The sequence below is a fragment of the Peromyscus californicus genome, unplaced genomic scaffold (assembly GCF_007827085.1).
Source record: "Peromyscus californicus insignis strain IS unplaced genomic scaffold, ASM782708v3 Scaffold_6__1_contigs__length_162567912, whole genome shotgun sequence".
Taxonomy (NCBI): Eukaryota; Metazoa; Chordata; class Mammalia; order Rodentia; family Cricetidae; genus Peromyscus; species Peromyscus californicus.
In genome coordinates, this window is record NW_026294584.1 from 9,030,647 (window position 1) to 9,054,749 (window position 24,103).

The following is a 24,103-nucleotide window of genomic DNA, read 5'->3' on the forward strand; positions in this document are numbered from 1 at the left end:
AGAAAGCAAAAGTAACTCTTTGTGCTGTAAACAATGATGGCAAAAACAGACAAAAATCAAAACCCAAAAGTCACAGCCATAATGAAAAAACAGGACTCTGACCAAGGCGAGCTCAAAACCCATGCTCAAGTCCCACACTCAGGCGTCAGATGTTGCTGGGTTTTAAAGGTTCCCTTGGAGGAGGGGGTGAGAAGACCTGTTTTAATGTAGCAGTCTTATAATGAATCAAATACAGGTATCTTCCACATTCCAACCTTAAGGATAAAGGGTACATGAAGCATATTAAGGAGTGATTTCACCATTAAAGTGTCTCAGTCTTTCATTTATGGATTTTATAAAAATATTCCATAGTATTTTCCTGCAACAGAAAGCTGTAGCATAAAACATAGCCAAAAGAAGGCAGTTCCAATGTCCCATGTTTAGAATGCTTCTATTTCTAGCCTACATATAGACATGGCAAACCGGAATAAATAAATTTACAGTCTTCTGATGTATGTCCTCTTCAAATAGAATTAATTAGTGCAAGAAATGAGACATTCTCACGTTTAAAAATAAACCCCAAGCTAATTTTCAAATTGCTCCCAAGAATATATCTGCTATATCACTTCTGAGAGTAAAAATGACACAGTAAACTGCCACTGGTGTGCTGGCTTTTAGGGCAATTTATTGGACATCCTTTCTAATTTTCTTGAGTAAATCCTAAAGCAAACATTTGGGAATTCATGTTAAAAATTTTAACTCCAGTTTACTTTTCCTTATTTCAAGGGACACATTTTTCCTTTGTTATTTTATCTTCTCATTTAATTTTTAGAAGCTTTTCAGAATTTCATACATTAGTACTATATTTACATAATTTCTACCCCTCTCTCTTCTGCCTCCAACTCTTACTGTGTCCTGTTTCCATTGTCCTCCAAATTCATGACCTCTTCTTCTTTAATTGTTATTTATATTAATTATTTAATATGAATATAAATATTAAATATTGTAAATACACAATATTTAATGTGTATTAAATGTAATAATATACATATATGTAAACACACACAACTTCACAAAATGACCTCTCTGGGCCTCCATGCGGACACACCACTCCTGCATGCATGGCTTTAGCAGCTTTCCTTAGCTTCTGAGGGAGATTACATGACCCTTTTTTTTTTTTTTTTTTTGGTTTTTCGAGACAGGGTTTCTCTGTGTAGCTTTGCGCCTTTCCTGGAACTCACTTGGTAGCCCAGGCTGGCCTCGAACTCACAGCGATCCGCCTGGCTCTGCCTCCCGAGTGCTGGGATTAAAGGCGTGCGCCACCACCGCCCGGCCTACATGACCCTTTTTTATATCCTTGACTATAAAGCCAGAACTATGTGGCCAAAGCCACTAAGTTCTGCTGACTGAGGCTGGAATATGGCCTCCTCCTTCAACTACATCTGGATTAGTTTTCTGTTGTTGATGCTTTTCCTCACTGTTTAAGTTTTTCTTTAATTCCTTTTCACAGGTTGGAAGCTTAGCTTGGTAAGGTATTGCTGGAGGTCACCACTTCTTTTAATGCCATTTAGCAACAGACTTTTCTTTATTTTTTCCCCTTTTATTAGCCACAGATTCCAAATTCTAATACAATATAACCTGAATACAGTTTCCCCTCTCTCTGTTCATCCCCATTCCTCTCCTGCATGGGTCCACTCCCTTTCTGTCTCTAGATAGAAAAGACCAGGCTTCTAAGAGATAACTACAAAACATACCAAATAAAATATAGTATGCTAGAATGAAAACTATTACAGAAATTGGAAAAGAAAAGCCAACAGAAAAATAAAAGAGCTCCAAGAGAAGGCACAAGAATCTGAGTCCCACATACAGAAGTCCTATAAAAGCACTAACTGAAAGCTGTAACATATATATTTATATGCAGAGGACCTGGTGCCTACTCATGCAGGTCCTGTGATTGCTGCTTCAGTCTCTGTGATTTCATACAAGCTTTGCCCAGTTGTTTTAGAGGGACTTGTTCTCTTCATGTTCTTTGTCCCCTCAGTGTCTCCTACCCTTTTCTGCTTCCTCTTCTGTGGGATTCCCTGAGCTCTCTGAGGGGAGGGGTTTGATAGAAACATCTCGTGTGTTCCAAGGTATCACCTTGTCTGCATTGTGTTGGCTGTGAGTCTCTGTATTTGTTCTCATCTGATGCAGCAGGAAGCCTCTCTGGTGATGGCTGAATAAGGCACTGATCTATGAATGCAGGAGAAAGTCATGGAAGTTATTTTATTGCTTTTTTTGTTTTTTAGATCAATAATATGTAGTCTTACCCTAGGTCTCTTTGCTATTCAGTCTCTGTTTCTTGGTCAGTGTTGGGTCTGGGTCCCATATTGTGGAGTGGGCCTTCAGTGAACACAATCATTGCTTGGTCACTCCCACAAGTTTTGTGCCACCATTGCCATAACGTATTTTGCAGGCAGGACAGATTGTAGATCAAAGGTTTTTATGGTTGCATTGGTGCTTCAGTTTCCTTTTTGGTAACCTACAGAGTGTCTTCCCATACCAAAGGCTAGAACACAGGGTAAAGGTTCTATGTAGGGATTAGCTCAACCTCCTCATGTTCAATGAGTTGTGTGCATGTTGTCTTCAGTAATGGGCCTTTGCTGTCTATTTGTAAAGAGCTACCTACTGACTTGGCAACAGCCTGGGTTGTTTGGGGATTTCCATAGGATCCTTTTGGAAAGCAAATCAATTGGATGAAACCCAGTCCTGGCACTGGAAGCTTCACTGGAGATGGCCCATTGAGACTCTGTCTCTCTCATTATTTGGATACTTCATTAGGATTGCTTTCACATATTATAGGAAGTTTTCACTGCACTAACTTTCCATAGAGCCCCTCAAATGCCTTTCAGTTCTATCTGTCTCTCTCCTCATTCCCTCAACCAATCCCATCTTCCCTCCCCCTTCCCACCTGATCCTCCTGTTTTCATCCCACCTCCCAACTGCTCCAATCTACCCATAAAATCTATTCTATTTCCCCCTCCCAGGGAGATCCATATACCCACCCCCAGACCCTTCCTTTATGCCTAACCTCTCTGAGTCTATGAATTGTAGCTTGCTTATCATTTTTAAATGATGAATATCCAGATATAAGTGAATAAATACCATATTTATCTTTCTGAGTCTGGGTTACCTAACTCAGAATGATTTTCCTAAGTCGATCCATTTGCCTGCAAATTTCATTATGTCATTTTTTTTAACTGAGTAATACTCCATTGTGCAAATGTATCACAGTTTCTTTATCCATTCTTCTGCTGAATGACACCTAGGTTATCCACAATTTCTGGCTATTATGACTAGAGCAGCAGTGAACATGGTTGAGCAAGTGTCCCTGTGGTAGGACGAAGCATCCTTTGTGTATACATACGCCCAAGAGTGATATAGCCAGATCTTAAAGTAGATCAATTTCTAACATTCTGAGGAACCACCATGCTGATGTAAATAGTGGCTATACAAGTTTGCACTCCCACCAGCAATGGATGAGTGTTCCCTTTGCTCCACATCCTTACCAGTATGAGCTGTCACTTCTATTATTGATGTTAGACATTCTGATGAGTGGAGGACTAAATCTCAAATTAATTTTGATTTGCTAAATCCCTGATAGCTAAGGATGTTGAAATTTTCTTTACATGTTTCTCAGCTGTTTGAATTTCATTTATTGAGAAAACTATTAAATATGTACCTCATTTTTAATTGGTTTATTTGGTTTTTCATATCAATTTCTTGAACTCCTTATGTATTTTGGAAATTAGCTTCTGATAGGATGTTGGGAAAAATCTTTTCCCATTCTGTAGGCTACACTTTGTCCAAAAGAAGGTGTCCTGTTCCATGCAGAAGCTTCTCAGTTTCATGAGTTTCCATTTATTAATTGTTGATATTGCTACCTGTAGTAGTGGAATTCAGAAAGTCTTTTCCTATGCCAATGAGTTCAAGGCTGTTCTCCACTTTTCCTTCTATTGGATTCAGTTTATCTAGTTTTATGTTGAGGTCTTTGAGCCACTTGAAGTTGAGTTTTGTGCAGGGTAATGGCTGTGGATCTATTTACATTTTTCTACATGCGTTCATTAAGTTTTATCTGTACTATTTATTGAAGATGCTGCTATGGGCAACCTTGCCTTATTTCCAATTTTAGTATAACTGCTTTGGGTTTCTCTCCATTTCAGTTGATGCTGACTGTTGGCTTGCTGTACACTGCCTTTATGACATTTAGGCATGTCCCTTGTATCCCTAATCTTTCCAGGAACTTTATCATGAAGGGGTGTTGGCTTTTTTTCAGAGTCCTTTTCTGTGCCTAATGAGATGATGATTTTTATTTTTTTCTTGCAGTTTGTTTATATTGTGTGTTGCATTTATTGATTTGTGCACATTGAATGCTCCCAGCCAATTGCAGTTGTCCACACTATCAGGATGATTTGGTCAAGGAGGAAGAGTCAGGAGGATCATGAGTTCTAGGCCAGCCAGACTTCTTTAAACTTTTTATCTATTTGAGCACTAGTCTTAGCACACTTTTTGGTGCTCCTTTTCTTCTCAAACTATACATTTCGTATTTTTCCTTTCTCAGCTTGCTCCTTTATCAATCTGTATATGAGTGACTACTAATAATCACACTATAGAGTCAATACTGGTATTTCTTGAAATCTCCTCTGCTAACACCATTAATCCAAAACTCTCCAATTTAGCCTCAGGGAGATTTTTTTTTTAACAAGATCAGAAAGCAGCCACATTCTTCATCAAAATATTACAAGAATGTTTCTAGGTCTCTAATTAATATTTCTCTCCTCTGAAATGTCTTGAGCCAGGCCTTCACATCCCAATCACTCTCAGTAGCACTGTCTTCCATGCTCCTACTAGGATGGCCCACTAATCCTCATTTAAAGTGTCCAACCAATTTTCTAGTCTAAAGTAACGATGTCTTCCATATTCTTCCAACAAACAGCACAGTCAGGCCTATCACAGCAATACCATGATTACTGGAACCAGCTGTTAGTATTGCTGTGAGAAACATCATGACTACAGCAACTCTTACAAAAGAAAGTGTTTAATTGGGGCTTGTTTATAGTTTCCGAGGCTTAGACCATTAACACAGTGATGGGGAGTAAGACAGCAGGCAGGCAGACATGGTGCTGGACAAGCAGCTAAGAGGTATAAATCCAGATCCACAGGCAGCAGGGAGAGAGAGACACTGGACTTGGCTTGGGCTTTTGAAACCTCAAATCCCACCCTTAGTGACACACTTCCTCCAACAAGGTCACACCTATTGTCACAGGCCACACTTCCTAATCTTTCTCAAGTAATATTACTCCCTGCTGACTTAGCATTCAAATATAAGAGTATATATTGGCCATTCTTATTCAAACTACTACAGTCATCTCAACATATAAATATAAACACCAAATGTACAGAGCAAAGAAAGAATATTAAATGGTGCAAGGGGAAAATACCAAGTAACATATAAAGGTAGATCTATTAGAATAACACCTGACTTCTTAATGGAGACTCTAAAATCCAGAAGAGCCTGGACATGTGTTGTAAATACTCTAATGGACTATGGATGCAGCACAGACTACTATACCCAGCAAAACTTCCAATCACAATAGATGGAGAAAATAGGACATTTCATGATAAAAACAAACTTAAGCAAAATCCATCTACAAATCTACCCCTACAGGAGGTGATAGAAGCAAAACTCTAAACAAAAGAAGTTAATCACACACTAAAAAACCACAAAGACTAAATCATCCCAAACCAGAAAATTAAAAGAAGGGAAACACACACCACACAGGACAGGGGTGGAGGGAATACAACAACAAAAAAACATAAATTAATAAACATTGCTCATTGATATCTCTCAATGTCAGTGGTCTTAGTTCTATAATAAAAAGCAACAAACTAATTGAGTAGATGTGAAAATAGGTGCCATCCTCTTATTGCATCTAAGAAACACACCTTAACATCAAGGATAGACATTACCTAAGAGTAAAAGAATGGAAAAAGATATTCTAAGGAAATGGACCTAAGAAGCAAGGTGGTGTATGCATTTAAGTATCTGATGAATAGATCTCAAACCAATGTAATTAGAAGAGATAGGGAAAGGAAACTACATACTCATCAAAGGAAAAATCTACTGAAGAGATTACATTATTAGCATCCATGCACAAAACACAAGGGTACCCAAATTTGTAAACAAAACACACTATAGCTTAAATCATATATTGACTCTTACACACTCATAATTGGAGACTTCAATGTTCATTGAAGAAAAGTCATCCAGACAAAAACTAAGTAAAGAAATGCTGGAGCTAACTTATGTTCCAAAACCAAATGGACCCAACAGATATTTACAAAACATTCTACCTCCAACTGAAAAAAAAATCTACCTTACTTTCAGTACCTTGTTAAACTTTCTCCAAAATTGACCATGTACTAGAATACAAAGAAAATCTCAACACACACACACACACACACACACACACACACACACACACACACACACACAAATGAAGCAATGCCTTTCTTCCTGTCTGACCACCGCTTGTTATAACTGGATATCAAAAACAGAAAGAGCAGAAAACTTACAAACTCATGGAAAATGAACAACTCACTACTGGGTGAAAAATGAGTCAAGACAGAAATTAAAGACTTTTAAAAATTGAGTGAAAATGAATATACAACATACCCAAAATAATGGGACACAATGAAGGTGGTTTGTATAGAGGAATTTCATGTCACTAAGTGCCTACATTTAAAAAAAAAAAGGAAAAAAAAAAAGAAAAAAAAATTGAAGAGATCTCATACCAGCAACCAGAAGGAGAAGAATACCAACTCAAAGGCACAAAAAATATATTCAACAAGATCATAGAAGAAAACTTTCCCAACTTAAAGAAGGAAATACCTATGAAGATACAAAAAGCATATAGAACACCAAACAGACTAGACCCTCAAAAATGTCCCCTCAACACATAATAATTAAACAACTAAACCTATAGAATAAAGAAAGAATATTAAGAGCAGCAAAGGAAAAAGGCCAAGTGATTTATAAAGTCCCATCAGAATAACATCCAATTTCTCAATGGAGACTTTGAAAGCCAGAAGGACCTGGACAGATGTAATGCAGACACTAGGAGACCATGGATGCCAGCCTAGACTAATATACCCAGCAAAATTTTCAATCACTATAGATGGAATGAACAAGACATTCCAAGACAAAAACAGATTTAAACAATACCTATCCACAAATCCAGCCCTACAGAAAGCACTAGAAGGAAAATTCCAACCCAAGGAAGTCAGATATATCCACAAAAACACAGGCAATAGATAACTCCACAGCAGTAAATCCCAAAGAAGAGAAGTAAACACACACTACCACCAAAAGATAACAGGAACTAACAACCACTGTTCATTAATATCACTGGACTTAATTCACCTATAAAAAGACATAGGCTAACAGAATAGATATGAAAACAGGACCCATTTTCTGCTGCATACAAGAAACATACCTCAGTTTCAAAGATAGACCTCAGAATAAAAGGCTGGGAAAAGTCTTACCAGTCAAATGGTGTTAAGAAGCAAGCTGGTGTAGCTATCCTAATATCCAAGAAAATAGACTTTCAAATAAAATCAATCAAAAGAGATCAAGAAGGACATTTCATACTCATAACAGGAAAGATCCACCAAGATGAAGTTTCAATTCTGAACATGTATGCCCCAAACACAAGGGCACCCACATATGTAAAAGAAACATTACTAAAGCTTAAATCATACATAAAAACCCACACATTAATAGTGGGAGACTTCAACACCCCACTCTCACCATTGGACAGATCTCCCAAATTGAAATTTTACAGAGAAATAAGGGGCTTAACTGATTTTATGACTCAAATGGACTTAATCGATATCTACAGGACATTCCACCCTAACAAAAAAGAATATACCTTCTTCTCAGCACCCCATGGAACCTTCTCTAAAATCTACCACATACTCGGTCACAAAGCAAAACTTAACAGATACAAAAAAATTGGGATAACCTCCAGTATCTTATCAGACCAACATGGTTTAAAGTTAGATTTCAACAACAACAAAAATTACAGAAAGCTTACAATCTCATGGAAACTGAACAGTGCTCAACTGAATCATCAATGGGTCAAGGAATAAAGAAAGAAAGAAAATAAAGACTTCCTAGAGATCATTGAAAACAAATATACTACATACCCAAACTTATGGGACACTATGACAGCAGTGCTAAGAGGAAAATTCATAGCACTAAATGCCCACATAAAGAAATTGGAGAAATCTCACACCAGTGACTTAACAGCATGCCTGAAAGCTCTAGAACAAGAAGAAGAAAAGTCACCCAGGAGGAATAGATGCCAGGAAATAATCAAATTGAGAGCTGAAATCAATAAAATAGAAACAAAGAGAACAATACAAAGAATCAATGAAACAAAGAGTTGGTTCTTTGAGAAAATCAACAAGATAGACAAGCCCTTATCTAGACTAACCAAAAGACAAAGAGAGAGAGCATCCAAATTAACCAAATCAGAAATGAAAAGGGAGACATAACAACTGACAATGAGGAAATCCAGAGAATCATCAGGTCATACTTCAAAAAGCTCTACTACACAAAACTGGAAAATCTAAAAGAAATGGATAATTTTCTGGATAGGTACCACATACCTAAATTAAGACCAGATGAACTATTTAAATAGCCAATAATCCCTGAGCAAATAGAAACGGTCATTAAAAGTCTCCCAACCAAAAAAAGCCCAGGACTAGATGATTTCAATACAGAATTCTACCAGCTCTTCAAAGAAGAGTCAATACCAATACTCTTTAAATTGTTCTACACAACAGAAACAGAAGGAACTTTACCAAACTCCTTCTATGAAGCTATAGTTACTCTGATTCCCAAGCCAAACAAAGATGCAACAAAGAAAGGGAATTACAGATCAATCTCCCTCATGAACATTGATGCAAAAATACTCAATAAAATACTGGCAAACAGGCTCCAAGAGCACATCAAAGCAATTATCCACCATGATCAAGTAGGCTTCATCCCAGGGATGCAAGGTGGTTCAACATACGAAAGTCTATCAATGTAATATACCATATAAACAAACTGAAAGAAAAAAAAACATATGATCATTTCATTAGATGCTGAAAAAGCCTTTGACAAAATCCAACACCCCTTCATGATAAAGGTCCCGGAGAGATCAGGAATACAGGGAACATACCTAAACATAATAAAGGCAATTTACAGCAAGCCAACAGCCAACATCAAGGTAAATGGAGAGAAACTCAAAGCGATTTCACTAAGATTAGGAACAAGACAAGGCTGTCCGCTCTCCCCATATTTATTCAATATAGTACTTGAAGTTCTAGCTAGAGCAATGAGACAACAAAAAGACATCAAGGGGATACAAATTGGAAAGGAAGAAGTCAAACTTTCACTATTTGCAGATGACATGATAGTATACATAAGTGACCCCAAATATTTGACCAAGGAACTCTTACAGCTGGTAAACACCTTCAGTAATGTGGCAGGATATGAGATTAACTAAAAAAAATCAGTAGCCCTCCTATATACAAATGACAAATGGGCTGAGAAAGAAATCAGAGAAACATCACCCTTTACAATAGCCATAAATAATATAAAATACCTTGGGGTAACTCTAACTAAGCAAGTGAAGGACCTGTATGACAAGAACTTTAAGTCCCTGAAGAAAGAAATTGAAGAAGATCTCAGAAAATGGAAAGATCACCCATGTTCATGGATAGGTAGGATTAACATAGTAAAAATGGCAATCTTACCAAAAGCAATCTACAGATTCAATGCAATCCCCATCAAAATCCCAACACCATTCTTCACAGACCTGGAAAAAACAATACTCAATTTCATATGGAAAAACAAAAAACCCAGGATAGCCAAAAGAATCCTGTACAATAAAACAACCTCTGGAGCCATCACGATTCCTGACTTCAAGCTCTACTATAGAGTTACAGTAATAAAAACAGCTTGGTACTGGCATAAAAACCAACATGTAGACCAATGGAACTGAACTGAAGACCCTGACATTAATCTGCATATGTATGAACACCTAATTTTTGACAAAGAAGCCAAAACTATACAATGGAAAAAAGAAAGCATTTTCAACAAATGGTGCTGGCATAACTTGATGTCAACATGTAAAAGACTGTAAATAGATCCATATCTCTCACTATGCACAAAACTTAAGTCCAAGTGGATCAAAGACTTCAACATAAATCCAGTTACTCTGAACCTGGTAGAAGAAAAAATAGGAAGTAGTCTTGAATGCATTGGCACAGGAGATCACTTCCTAAATATAACACCAGTAGCACAGACACTGAGAGAAACAATTAATAAATGGGACCTCTTGAAACTGAGAAGCTTTTGCAGGGCAAAGAACATGGTAAATAAGACAAAACGACAGCCTACAAAATGGGAAAAGATCTTCACCAACCCCACATCTGACAGAGGGCTGATCTCTAAAATATATAAAGAATTCAAGAAACTAGACATCAAAATACCTAACAATCCAATTAAAAAATGAGCTATAGAGCTAAACAGAGAGTTCTCAACAGAAGAAGCTCAAATGGGGGAAAGACATTTAAGAAATTGCTCAATATCCTTAGTCATCAGGGAAATGCAAATCAAAATGACTTTGAGATACCATCTTATACCTGTCAGAAAGGCTAAGCTCAAAAACACTGAAGACAGCTTATGTTGGAGAGGATGTGGAGCAAGGGGAACACTCCTACACTGTTAGTGGGAATGCAAACTGGTACAGCCACTTTGGAAATCAATATGGCGCTTTCTCAATTTCCCTCAAGACCCAGCTATACCACTCTTAAGCATATACCCAAGGAATGCTCAATCATAGCACAAGGACACATGCTCAACTATGTTCATAGCAGCATTATTTGTAATAGCCAGAACCTGGAAACAACCTAGACGCCCTTCAACTGAAGAATGGATAAAGAAAATGTGGTACATATACAATAATAGAGTACTACTCAGCAGAGAAAAACAATGACATCATGAGGTTTGCAGGCAAATGGATTGAACTAGAAAATATCATCTTAAGTGAGGTAACCCAGACCCTGAAGGACAAATATGGTATGTACTCACTTATAAGTGGATATTAGTTGTAAAGCAAAGGATAACCAGACTGCAACTCACATCTCCAGAGAGGCTAGCTAGTAAAGAGGACCCTAGGAAAGACACAGGGATCACCCAGCGACAGAGGAATGGGTGAGATCTACATGAGCAAACTGGGGGTGACAGGTGGGTAATGGAGGGCAAGGGTCAGGGGAAAGAGAGCTTAGGGGAGCGGGAGGTCCTACCTGGATCAGGAACAGAATGGGAGAACAAGGAAAGAGATACCACGATAAGTGAAGACACCATGGGAATAGGAAGAATCAGAGTGCTAGAGAGGTCCCCAGGAATCCACAAAGATGACTCCACTTAGACTACTGGCAATGGTGGAGAGGGTGCCTGAGCTGACCTACTCTGATGATTGGATGGCCGAACACCCTAACTGTCATTATAGAACCCTCATCCAGTGACTGATGGAAGCAGATGCAGAGATCCACAGCCAAACTCCAGGTGGAGCTCCAGGAGCCCAATTGACGAGAGAGAGGAGGGATCATATGAGCAAGAGATATTGAGACCATGATTGGAAAAAGTACAGAGACAACTAACCAAACTAGTGGAAACACATGAACTATGATCCAATAGCTGAGGAACCCCCATGGAACTGGACTAGGCCCTCTGGATAAGTGAGACAGTTGTTTAGCTTGAACTGTTTATGGGGCCCCAGGCAGTGAGACTGGGATCTATCTTTAGTGCATGAGCTGGCTTTTTGGAACCTAGTGCCTATGCTGAGACATTTTGCTCAGCCTTGGTTCAGGGAGGAGGGGATTGGACCTGCCTCAAATGAATGTACCAGGCTCTGCTGACTCCCCAGGGGAGACCTTGCCTTGGAGGTGGTGGGAATGTGGGGTGGGTTGGTGGGGGAAGGCTAGGGGGTGGGAGGAGGGAGGACAGGGGAATCCGTGGTTAATATGTAAAATGAACAGAAAATCTCTTAATAAAAAAAAAAGAAAAAAAATACTAGCAAACTCAATCCAAGAACACATCAAAAATACCATCCACAATGATCAAGTAGGTTTCCTTACCATAGATGCAGGGATGTTTCCATATGCATAAATCAATAAATGTAATCTTCCATATTAACAAACTGAATGTCAAAAACCACATGATTATCTCATTAGATAGGGAAAAAGCCTTTAACAAAATTCAACACCCCTTTATGATGAAAGTCCTGGAGAGGTTAAGGATACAGGTACATACCTAAACATAAACAAAGACAGTTTACAGCAATCCCATAGTCAACATCAACTTAAATAGAGAGAAACTCAAAGCAATTCAACTAAAATCAGGAACAAGAAAAGGTTGTCCTCTCTCTACATAGCTATTCAATGTAGTAGCTGAAGTTCTAGTTAGATCAGTAAGACAACTAAAGGAGACCAGGAGATACAAATAGGAAAGGAAGCTGAAGTGTCCTTACTTGGAGGTGATAAGACAGTATACATGAGTAACCCTAAAAATCCACTGGGAAATTCATACAGTTGATAAATACTTTTGGCAGTGTAGCTGGATATAAAATTAACTCACAAAATCAGTAGCCCTTCTAAATCCAATGACAAATGCTCTGAGAAAAAAATCAGGGAAGCAACACTTTTCACAATAGCCTCAAATATTATAAAGTATGTTATGGCAACTCTAACCAAGCAAGTGAAAGACCTGTATGATAAAAACTTTACAACATGAAATAAAGAAATTGAAGAAGATATTATAAGATAAAACGATCTCCCATGCTCAGGGATTTGTAGGATTAACATTGTAAAAATGGCTATCTTACCAGAATAAATCTACAGATTAAGTACAATTTCATCAAAATTCAAATGCAGTTCTTCACAGATCTTGAAAAGACAGTTTTTAGTTTCCTATGGACACATAAAAACCCAGGATAATAAGGCAAGCCTCAACTAAAAAGAAAGAACTGCTGGAGTTATTTCTGATTTCAAGATGTACTAATTAAAAAAAAGCATGGTACAATATAAAAACCGCACATGGCAATCAGTGGACTCAAACTGAAGTCCCAGACATAAATCCACACACCAATGAACACCTGATCATTGACAAAGAGTACAGAAATACACACTGCAAAAAGACAGCATCTTCAACAAATGGTACTTTTCAAACTGGATTTTTGCATGTATGTGGAAGAATCCAAATGGATCCATACTTATCACCGTGCACAAAACTCAACTCCAAACAAATCAAAGGCCTCAACATAAATCCAGATATACTGAACCTGAGAGAAGGGAAAGTGGGGAGTAGCTTCGAACTCACTGGCACAGGAAAAGACTTTCCGCGCAGAATTCCATTAGTACAGGCAGAAAGATCAACAACTAATAAATAGGACCTCATGAAACTGAGAAGCTTCTGCATGGCAAAGGACACTTTCTTTTGGACAAAGTGCAGCCTACATAATGGGAAAAGATTTTTACCAATTACAAATTGATAGGGGAGTGTTATCCAAAAAACATAAAGAACTAAAAAACACTAGATAGTAAGACAACAAATAATCCAATATGGGGGTGGGGGGAATGGAGTACAGATATAAACAGAATTCTCGAAAGGGGAAACTCAAATGGCTGAGAAACACAGAAATGTTCAACATACTTGGCCATGAGGGAAATGCAAAGCAACACTGATTTGAGAGTTCCTCTTGCATTCATCAGAGTTGCTAAGATCAATAAAACAAATGACAGCTCATGGTAGTGAACTCAAGAAAAATAAGTGTGCATGTGCTTTAAAAGAAATGCACATGAATACAGGGTCCTCTTTGTAATAAAAACTGAAAGCAACTAAGTGTCTAGCCATCAGATTTTTCTTTATCTGTTTCAGTGGACTATTGCTCAGAAATAAGAAGCAGTAAATTATAGAGACATGTAAATTCTAGAGAAGTCTGGAAATGAGGAGAGGATATGTTGTATATTTCTATTTGTATACAATTCTACTAAATGTGCACCCGATGATGCCAAAGAAGAGATACTTGGTCACCTAGACAGGTTTTGAGTTTGTGGTCAGAGAAATTAATCATAACAAAGCAAGGGCAAGCCTTTGAAGATAGTATGTGCACTCTCTCCCTTAACTGTGGGGCTTTCATGGAAGTACATCAATTTCAAACTGTGTTCTATAAACAGACGTAGCCTATTTCATATCAATTATATGGCGATAAAGACATCAAATAAAGTTTAAAGGAAAAGCTATTTGTTTTTAAGAATAAGTTGTGATTTGCCTGCGGAAGATATTTTAGCAGATTTCTCATGGAATATCATTTTACAGGATAAAACGTGGTTATAAATGGTAAGCATTCCAACATCATCCCACCCATCCCGTTTTACGTATCTATTTGTCTTTTTAGTTGAAAGTAGATTCTTCTCTCATACAATACATCTCCACCAGTTCCCCTCTCCCTCCACTCCTCCTGCACCCAGATCCGCACCCTTCCATCTCCCTTTAGAAAAGAGCAGGCCTCCAGGAGACAACAATGAAATACGCTTTCTCTTTTAGAAGTAGGGAAGCTGAATCCTTTTCCTAGCCACACCTCTCAGTGTGATCTTAGATCACCCAGTTCCCGCTCCAGGACTCCTTCCACATGCTCTGGATTTCGTGCTTTTCTGTACCTCTGTAATTCCCTCACGCAAACAGTGGTGAAGTGACCGGGAACAGACATTTCAGGACAGCCTTAGATGGCTCTATGCTGCCATCTCTTCACCATGGACCCGTGATAAGAGAAAGCGCGGTCCCTTGCGCTTTGTAAATGCAAACTCAGGACAGTCTTCAGCATCAGCACTTTCGCTTCTGCTACTATTACTTACATAGCCTGTGGTGGTTAGAATATTTCCAGAAAGTTGCCCCAAATATTTCTTTCTTATAAACTTTTGTAGCAGAGTTTCAAACACATAGTCGCCAACCAAGTAACCTGTATTTTCCCACATATTTTGAGTATAATTTTGCAGACTTGGATTCTGAAGCAGTTCTCTAAATTGCTGAGAGGTAGGAAAGCCTACCTTAGCCCAGTGTTCCTAATTTTAATTTAAAATTTCCTTTTTAGCCTGATTTTGATACCCCAGCAGATGACATCCACTGGGGTCCCTGCTGTGCCCATCTGTGGAGCTCCTTGCCTAGCTGTCTCCTGTATACGTTGAACCTTATTGTTCCCAGGTTCTGGATGTGGGTGTTGACTCAATCCTAGTGTGGAGTGTTTCCAGAGGATGTGATGTGATTGGAGAGGGAGATGAATACTGGTTTTGCACTTGTTCATGTGTAAAAGTAATTATTTAAAGCACTTTCCTGAGGACAAAAATAGTGTCCAGAACAGAACAGGGAACAAGTGGAAATTGTAACAGGGCACAACTGACTCCATGATGGAAGTACCATTCAGGATGTAAAACTCAGCATGTAGACAGCAGCACTGGCCAAAATGAAAGCAAAGACCTAATCCATCAAAGTCCACAGTTCTGGGTAAGTCTCTCAATGTACTAACCTTGCTTTCTGGCTTCTCTAGCTCTGCTTCTTGATAATTGGTTCTGGTGACTAAAGTATGAAAAACCCAAGATACGATCTTTGTGCTTAAAAGCTCACCTCGAGAAAGACTTGGTGCTACACTGGGATTCCTAACAGCCAGTGTAGCTGCCAGCCGGCTAATAAAGACTTTCTGTTGACTTAAACCCTGTCTCTGCAGTTCCTCTGGTGGATACTCCACAGTAGAAATCACCGGGTCCTCTGAAGACACAGCTATGTTAACCAACCCTGGAACTGTCTTCCTCTGATGCCCAGCCACACATGGGAATAAACATTGTCTACATTTTAAAAGCTTCTTCTTGTACTTGTCTCAAAATGATGGGATCACCCTCTAGATAACCAATTGCTCATCCGTCATCTGTGTGTTCACACATCCTTTTGCTCAGTCTAAGCAACACACTTTCTGTCTTTAGCTTGGACTCACGGATAAATGAACTGAGCACTCTATAGATTGCTACAAGTAAATGCACATTTTTATTGATTGCTGTTGTACTCAAATGCTTTGTTCATTCATTTAAAATCATTTGTGCTGTCTGATTTGATAGGATGGGACAGTGTGCCCTTTACATGAGAGAGCATCATTTATGATCTGCATTCCCTGCTCATGCTGAGTCTTCACTTTGAAAAAGTCATTTAACACCCCTGTGTTTTTGTGTTACAATCTATAATTGGATGGATTATATAATAGACTTGTTCTTGAACTTTGGGTCAATGATTCCTTTAATAATTAATAAGAGCCATGTAGACCTTACTCCAGAATAAAAATTAACTATAATTTCAGAATATTCGTGAATCACTTCATGACAATTATGGTCTAATAGACTAATTTATTCACAATGCAATTAGTGAGTTAATGTCCATGACCGATGGCCACACTAAGTTCAGGGGCAGGGGAGAACAAAGCATTGTTGCTGCTGTTAAGAAACTTTCACAAAAAGAGCAGTGGCCACATGTAAAGCTTGACTACAGAGGATCATGGGGTCATGCTGCACCGCTGCCTTGCTTGGTGAGAGGTGCAGTGGGGGTTTGAATAAAGATGGTCCCCATAGACTTGTAGGGAGTGGCATTATTGGAGGTGTAGCTTTGTTTGAGTAGATGCGGTCTTGTTGGAGGAAATGTGTCACTTGAGGTGGGCTTTGAGGTTTCAGAAGCTCAAGCCAGGCCAGTGTCACTCTCTCTTCCAGCTGCCTGTCAATCCAGATGTGGAATTCTCAGCTACCTCACCAGCACCATGTCTGCCTGCATGCTGCAGTGTCTCCTGCCGTGATGATAATGGACTAAACCTCTGAACTATAAGCCAGCCCCAATGAATTATTGTCTTTTTATGAGAGTTGTTATAGTCATGGTGTTTCTTCATAGCAATAGAAACGCTAACAAAGACATGTGAGTAGAAAGGTTTATGGTAAGGCTTTGGGAAGGATAACCAAGCAGAAAGAAGAAATAGAAGGAAGGATGGGAAAGATGTGTGGAAGGAATAAAGATTGACGTGAGTTTAAATGTCATTAAGTCAGAAGAAAGGGTGAAAACAAGTTTAGGAGTTTGAGCTTCATGTCCACAGCGTAGAAGCTATTTCATGGGCTTTGGGGTAGTGAGACAAGATCCAGTTTGTGCTCTAAAATGAAGGCTGCAGCTATGGGTAAGGAAAGCATGAGTAAAGGTCAAGGAGGAGAGGTGTGACACAAATCCAGGGAAGGGGTGGTCTGAAGGAAAAGAGCTCAGAGAGGTGGGACACACAGGACATCTCAGAGAGTCCCTGTTCTTTTGTGCAAATGTCCATGTGTAACTTCTCTCCTGGAGTCTGGAATCTATACATGACATCGGTTTCCTCATTCAGTACCTCATCAGGTAGGTAAACACAACTACCTCAAAGGGGTTTCAGGTTGTTTCATAACATTAAATGTAGCAGACTTGGAAAATACACGTAGCCTGGGAAAAAGTTGATCATGAATATAAAATATTTATTGTTTTGACTACTGCTTATGCTTTGTTATTTATCTCCAAATTCTACCTTGACTCTACCAACTCTTGAGTCTTTCAGGAAATACACTGTGAAGTTGTGTTGCCTATAATCTTAGCACTTGGGAGGTAGAGGCAAGAGAATTAGAAGTTCAGCAGAGTGGATGAAGACTTTGAGACCAGCCTGGGGTCACCTTGTCCTGGTCTCCCCTCTGGTGGAAACCTCCTACCCCACCAGAGGTCAAGCCAGCTCCATGAACCTCAGGTAAGACTGCTTCTCCACCTTTCCTGTGCCTGCCCAGTGTGATCTCAACCTCCTGTCCCCTCCTTATCTCCATGTCCTCTGGTGGAAACCTCCTATGCCCCACAGAGGCCAGGCCAGTGTCCTGACCCCCAGAAGCCAGACAAGTATCCTGAACCCCACAAACCAGGCCAGCTCCCTAAAAAACAGACAGAAGCCTCTTACAACGCCAGAAGCCAGGACAGCATCCTGAACCAGACCTTTGGCCAGATCAGAAGCCATGTACATAGCCAGAACTCCAGCCTCCAAGTTGGTGGTAACCCCTTGCTGGACCAGAGGTCATCCAGGACATCAGAAGTCCAACCTCCAACTTGGGAGAAGAGCCTCTACTCAACCACAGGCCACTCCAGGCAGAAGACTAGAGTGGAAACAGAAACCAAGGAAGAAAACACCAATCCAACATAGACAAACCCGGAAACTCTCACCTAGACCCATAATCACTTCAAATCCAGATGCCTAAATATAAGTATAAGAACAAAATCAACAACAGCCAGGGCAATATGTCACCACCAGAACCCAGCTGTCCCACTACAGCAAGCCCTGAATATTCCAACACAGCTGGAGTACAAGAAAATGACCTTAAAACCGACTTGATGATGGTCACTGAGGTCCTTTAAGAAGAAATCAATAAATCTCTTTAAAAACGTCAAGAAAGTCAAGAAACAAACAGTTGAAGGAGACCAGCCTGGGCTATGTGAGACCCTGCTCCTGCCCCTATTGCCCAGGAAATGGTGTCTACCTTCATACTTTGGCATGTGGGTACCAAACATTTGCAACATTTATTTAAAAGATTGTCTTTTGTTCACACCTTCGTTAGAAATTACTAGTATAAGGGGTGTGGCCTAACTTCATGGCTCTCTATTGTGAATTTTTGTTCTAATGTCACTGTTTTGATGGCAATACCAGGCAAGTTTGTAGACTCTAGCTTGATGGTATGTTTTAAATTAAGTAATGTATGTTTTCTTTTTTGTTTGTTTGTTTTTCTTTTGGTTCAAAATGTTTTTAGCCACCAGGAACATGATGGTTATATTTATTTGTTGTCAACATGACAGGATCTAGAGTTGACTTAGAGACAAGACTTCAGGCACACCCGTGAGAGGTTATGTAGGTTAGATAAGCCTGATGTGAGTGTTGGCTTGAGTTTCTTGGCTGCAAGGGCCTTCATAGTCCTAGAAGTGCATTGAACCTACATCTAAACCTGTGTGGCTCAGGACACAACCCAGATTTGCCCTGCTGGGTTGCAGATCTCTGCTTTGTGGTACTTGCAGAAAACTGTCCCCGAGGACTGGCCCAGTGATAGTGTTGTAGGAGGTTGGAGGATGGATAATAATGAAGCACCTTGACTATGAAGGCTGATGTGAGACGCCACATCCAAACATCACAGCAATCTACCATGACCTAAATACACTCAACTGCTATAAACATGGATTAATGATATCTTTTCTTCTTGGAAAAAAATGATAATTTCTCAGAAAGAACATTGAATTCTACTCTGACTTGAAGAAAGCCCTTAAGCTGGGCATTGCAGCTCATATCAGGCTATATAAAAGAAATGTGTTCATCTGGGAAAGAAAGGAAGGTAGTGAGGAAGGAAAGGAAGGATGGGGGAAGAGGGGAGGAAGGGAGGGAGGGAATAGAGGGTAGAGGGAGGAAAAAAAGGAGGGAGGGAGGGAAGGAAGAAAGATGAAAATATTACTCAGATAGCTTTTAATATTTTGGAGAATATTTATTTCTTTTTCATCTAAGCTGAACCAAATAGAAATTCCATTTAACAGTACAGACTTTGTGTAGTGTAGGGTGGTGGATCGACGTGAGGGTCACGGAGATGCACAGTCAGTCACTGGTCCCTGTAGCCCATCACCAGGTGATGATGAGTCTCGGAGCTTACCATCGGTGGAAAGAAACAATATGGCACATGCTTTATAGACTCTGCCAAAGAGACAAGAGATACCACAAGACAACGACACTCCAGGATTGTGTTCTAGCTCAGAGCTAAGTCATTCTATGTATAATGAAAGCCAATATGTAAAGCTGTCCTCCCAAGACAATAAGATAACAAAATACCAGTTTATATTAATGCTGTTACAAGCAAAAGAGAGTTTATGGTGAATATAACATTTATATCTGATTCAAATCAGAAATTATTGGCCTGAAAAATGAGGAGTAGATTTAACAGGAACCGGTGACCCCTCTTCATCACAGTGTGACGTTTACCTGGGACGTAAAGGATCTATGTAGCATTAAGTACTCCATATGTTTGACAGGCCAAAGATACATTTCTAAAGACAACAGCTGCTGTTTCTCTCATGCTTAAGACTAACATTCAAACTGATTTGTTATACTGCACAAATTTTTACAAGTATTCATAATTACTATGAAGATTTACAAAGCTCTACACCCTACAGCAATTGCTAAACGCCCGGTAAAAGCGCCTGACTGATTTAGCCAATTGTGGAAAGGAAAACACTGTAATGTATAGTATAGATCACATACATTCTGTTCATTGAAACTCACAAAACCAATGTAGACTTTCAATCCTCTGCTCTGTGTTTATTAGAATTATTTCTATTTTTCTTTCCTATTGCAAAATTGAAAATTTCTCCTTGAAACATTCAGTATTTAGTGCAAAAGAAAAAAGATAGCATTGCAGAACATTAGGCATGGAAATGACTCCCAAAGTCACAACATCTCCTTTAAGTGTGGGCCTCCTGATGTGTCTGGAGCTGTCGCTAAGTAGGTAGCATTATGTTGAGGGAGAGGGCAACTCATTTTATGGTACCCTGGGCTCTGGAGAAGCAGGAGACTGGCCATACAAAGGGCCCCTTTGAAACAAGGCTGGGAGGTTAGAACCCTAGGTCAGCTGTGTGCTTTGAGGACATGTTTTCTTGGTCAAGGTCATGTCTGGGTAGCTCAAGGTTAGCTCTTATCACCTTTGACGGAGTCATACAGATAAGGTGCCTGAGTTCAAGGTAGGCATATAGCTGTTTCTTTCAATGGAATTCTTTTCAAAGGAGAGTCTTTCTGAGGCCGTCAAAAGGCTAGCGATGCTTACAGCAGGCTTTAGACTTTTAAAAACACTTAGCAGATTTGTATCCTGTTGGTTTGAACTTTGAAAGGGGCTAGTGATTTGTCTTAACACTACTCAGAGGTCCATGAGCCAGGGTGGTGAGCAGAGAGAAGCAGAGACAGTGCTACCTGTGTTGTCCTTGGAAACTGCTCTCTCTCTCTCTCTCTCTCTCTCTCTCTCTCTCTCTCTCTCTCTCTCTCTCTCATTGTCTTAAGCTGCTACCATGAACAGGTATGTAGATGCATGTATGATACATGAATATAGTACATATAAACACACATTTATATATCATAGTGCTCTCCTTAAATTTGGAGCCAGGCCCTCAACATTTTGTCAGCTCTCATTTTAATCGATATATTTTAAAACTATCTTTGGATTGAACTTATTTTCTCAGAACAACCTTTAGTCATTTAATTTAATTTTTTTCTGATTAACGTCTTATTTTAGTCACATAGTCTTCATGTGCATTTAATAATTAAATTTAAACAATGTCATCATTTTCCTCTTTAACTGCCTACCAGCGCATTAAGATTAAAATGCGCCTATGTATATCTGTTTTACTTCATTTTATTATTCAACATGGATCTAAGAGAAAATCTTCCCCTTATCTTTAATTTGCTTAGTGGAAGAATTGTCTTAAAATTTCTTACATGTATTTGTCTGTCCCTTTAGAATATTCCAGACATACATGTTCCTTAGGAACTAATGAGCTGTGTTTATAGTTTTAATTCCCCATCTCCCTCCGCTTCCTTGTATTCCTGAAATACAGTATTTTAAAAAGCTTCCAAGTCAAGCTCTTTTTCAATTACTATTGGTGGACAACAATGACCCCCAGTGGACTCCGGGGGCAATAACACGTGAACTTTTCAGAAGAGGTAAATTTTCTCTTTACATTTTAGAAATTCTGTACTTTAAAAACCTCTGTGGAATATTTGTGTGAGTAATACTCATCTTAGAGTGAAAAAGAAATCTATTAGAAGTTTTCAACACTTTATATTCTTAATTATATGGCATACTGAGATAGCAGATCTAAATATTTGTGTAATGTCTGAACAGCTATTCTTGAATGCTTTTTTATGTACTTGCTTTACTCTTATTTACCTGAAAAGTCTCCTATTTTAGAAAGGGAACTCTGTAAAATACAACGAAGAAAGATTTCAAGAAATAAACATTCTGAAAAATATAAATTTTGGTAATATTTATAAGACAAAGACAATGATTCTCTGAAGATTTCAGTAGTTAAATGAATCAAGAAGCAATTTTTGTTCATAGAAAATGAGAGGAAAATGCTTTGACAGTTCCTTTACAGGAAAGCACACTTCCAGTATTTCGGGTCTCAGGGAAGGGTTGGCAACAAGCGAGCCTTTTACGTTTTAAAAACTCGAATGCTGCTAATATCTTCACTGTATTGTGAAGTCATGAACTATCTACAAGCATACTATTTCCATATTAAACCATGGTGTAAGCATTATGGTTTTTCTTGCTTAGTTGAGTTTTCTGAAAATGAACTAGATGTATCTGCTCATACAATTTTTCAATTCTTTGCGGGGTAATTGCGGAAACAGCCCTATAAGCGACTATGCCTTCTTCTACCACAAGAGGGCAGCACAGACCTTTTGATTAGAATTCTACTTTCATGGTTGACATTATTTGAAATATCTTTCTGAGAGATTATCTTCCTTCCTTCCACACTGGAGTGAAAATTAAGGGCTATGTCTTGTTTATAAAACATAAGTATTTAATAAAGTTTAGTGAATGTCTCATGGAAGGAACAAGTCTCAGAACTGCGGGCCGCAGGTTGCTTTTACGGTTGGTTTATAGCAATCACAATACTACTCAAAACACATGACTTAAAAAAATCCGCCACAGAACAGGAAGTTCACAGGAGAATCCTAAAGTGTCTGATATTCTGAGCATCTACCTTAGGGTTACAAGGAAAACTCCAGAAAGATTAAAGCTGACTTAGTTTTACATTTTTTTGATTATGAAAATCTATAACTTTTTCTTTAATATTATAATTATATTAAATATTCCAATGGTGAAATAATTTCCCTGAAAAGCAGCTCAAACTCAAAATTACAGCCACGGTCATGTGTTGATAAATACAAAGTGAAGCCTTTGAAGCAATACACTGGCTTAAGTACTGGTACTGTGCGCGGTTTGCACAGGAGGATGAGTATGCAGAATAACTTAAAACAGCTTCCCGCTCTGAAGCACGGGAAAGGGTCCCTGCTGTCCGCCTGTCCTGTACGTCTCTTCCCTTTGAAGGTCTCCAGGCTCGGCCCCTCGGCAGCCGGCAGGGGGCGCCCTCAGGAGTCCAGCGTGTGCCTGGGCAGGCGGAAGTGCTCGGGTTTGGAGCGGAGCCTCTTTTCCTGGGGGTTGGCGTACTTCCACTTGGAGGGAGACATTTTAAGCTTTTTCCTCTTCTTGTCTGTGCACCACACCTTTTCGCAGTATTCTTCCACTCTCTGGAAGTTGCTGTAGCCAATCAGCTGCAAGAACTCCTTGTACCAGGGTTTCGTGCCCAGCGGCAGACTGCTTAAGGGGGGGCAGGGCATCTTGTGATGCCTTTCCTCCTCGTGGTCCTTGTGAAACATTCCCTCCACTTTCTGCTCTTCCACTACCTCCAGCGTGATTTTACGCACAGTGTGGACAAAGCTATGCTCTACTGTCTGGCAAAAATAGGTGCCCGCATCTGATTTGCGCACTCTGAGGAAGAGTAAACCCAGGTCCATCTTCACCACTCTGTCGTCTGTCTTTACCTGAAAAACACAAAAACAGACAAGTAAACAAACAGGTGGCAATGGAATATTGTATAGTTCAGAAAACATCAATCTGGTCCCTTTCATTACTTATTTGTTTTTCTCCTTCATGATCACACCATGTGATTATGACGATCTGCGAATGTGCTAAGTAATTAAATGAGCAGTGTGTAGGTGTCCTGCCCCTATTTACATCGGAAGCTACATTTATCAATGACATTGAGGTTATTTCTCACCAATAGAATAAAGAGCTAAGCGCATGTGCATGAGAGAGCGTTCGCCTTAATGAATCTGAGAAAAACAATCCACATCAGTATAGCAGT

General features: G+C 39.2%; 1 protein-coding gene across 1 annotated transcript in view; it reads right to left on the reverse strand.

The window, feature by feature from the left end:
* Nucleotides 1-19,664: 19,664 nt before the first annotated feature.
* Nucleotides 19,665-24,103, reverse strand: part of Sema3e (semaphorin 3E) — a 250,847-nt gene continuing 246,408 nt past the window's right edge. The window contains exon 17 of the mRNA XM_052720282.1: nt 19,665-23,780. Within this exon, the coding sequence (XP_052576242.1) occupies nt 23,328-23,780 (453 nt within the window). The 3' untranslated portion in view covers nt 19,665-23,327. The remainder of the gene's footprint in view (nt 23,781-24,103) is intronic.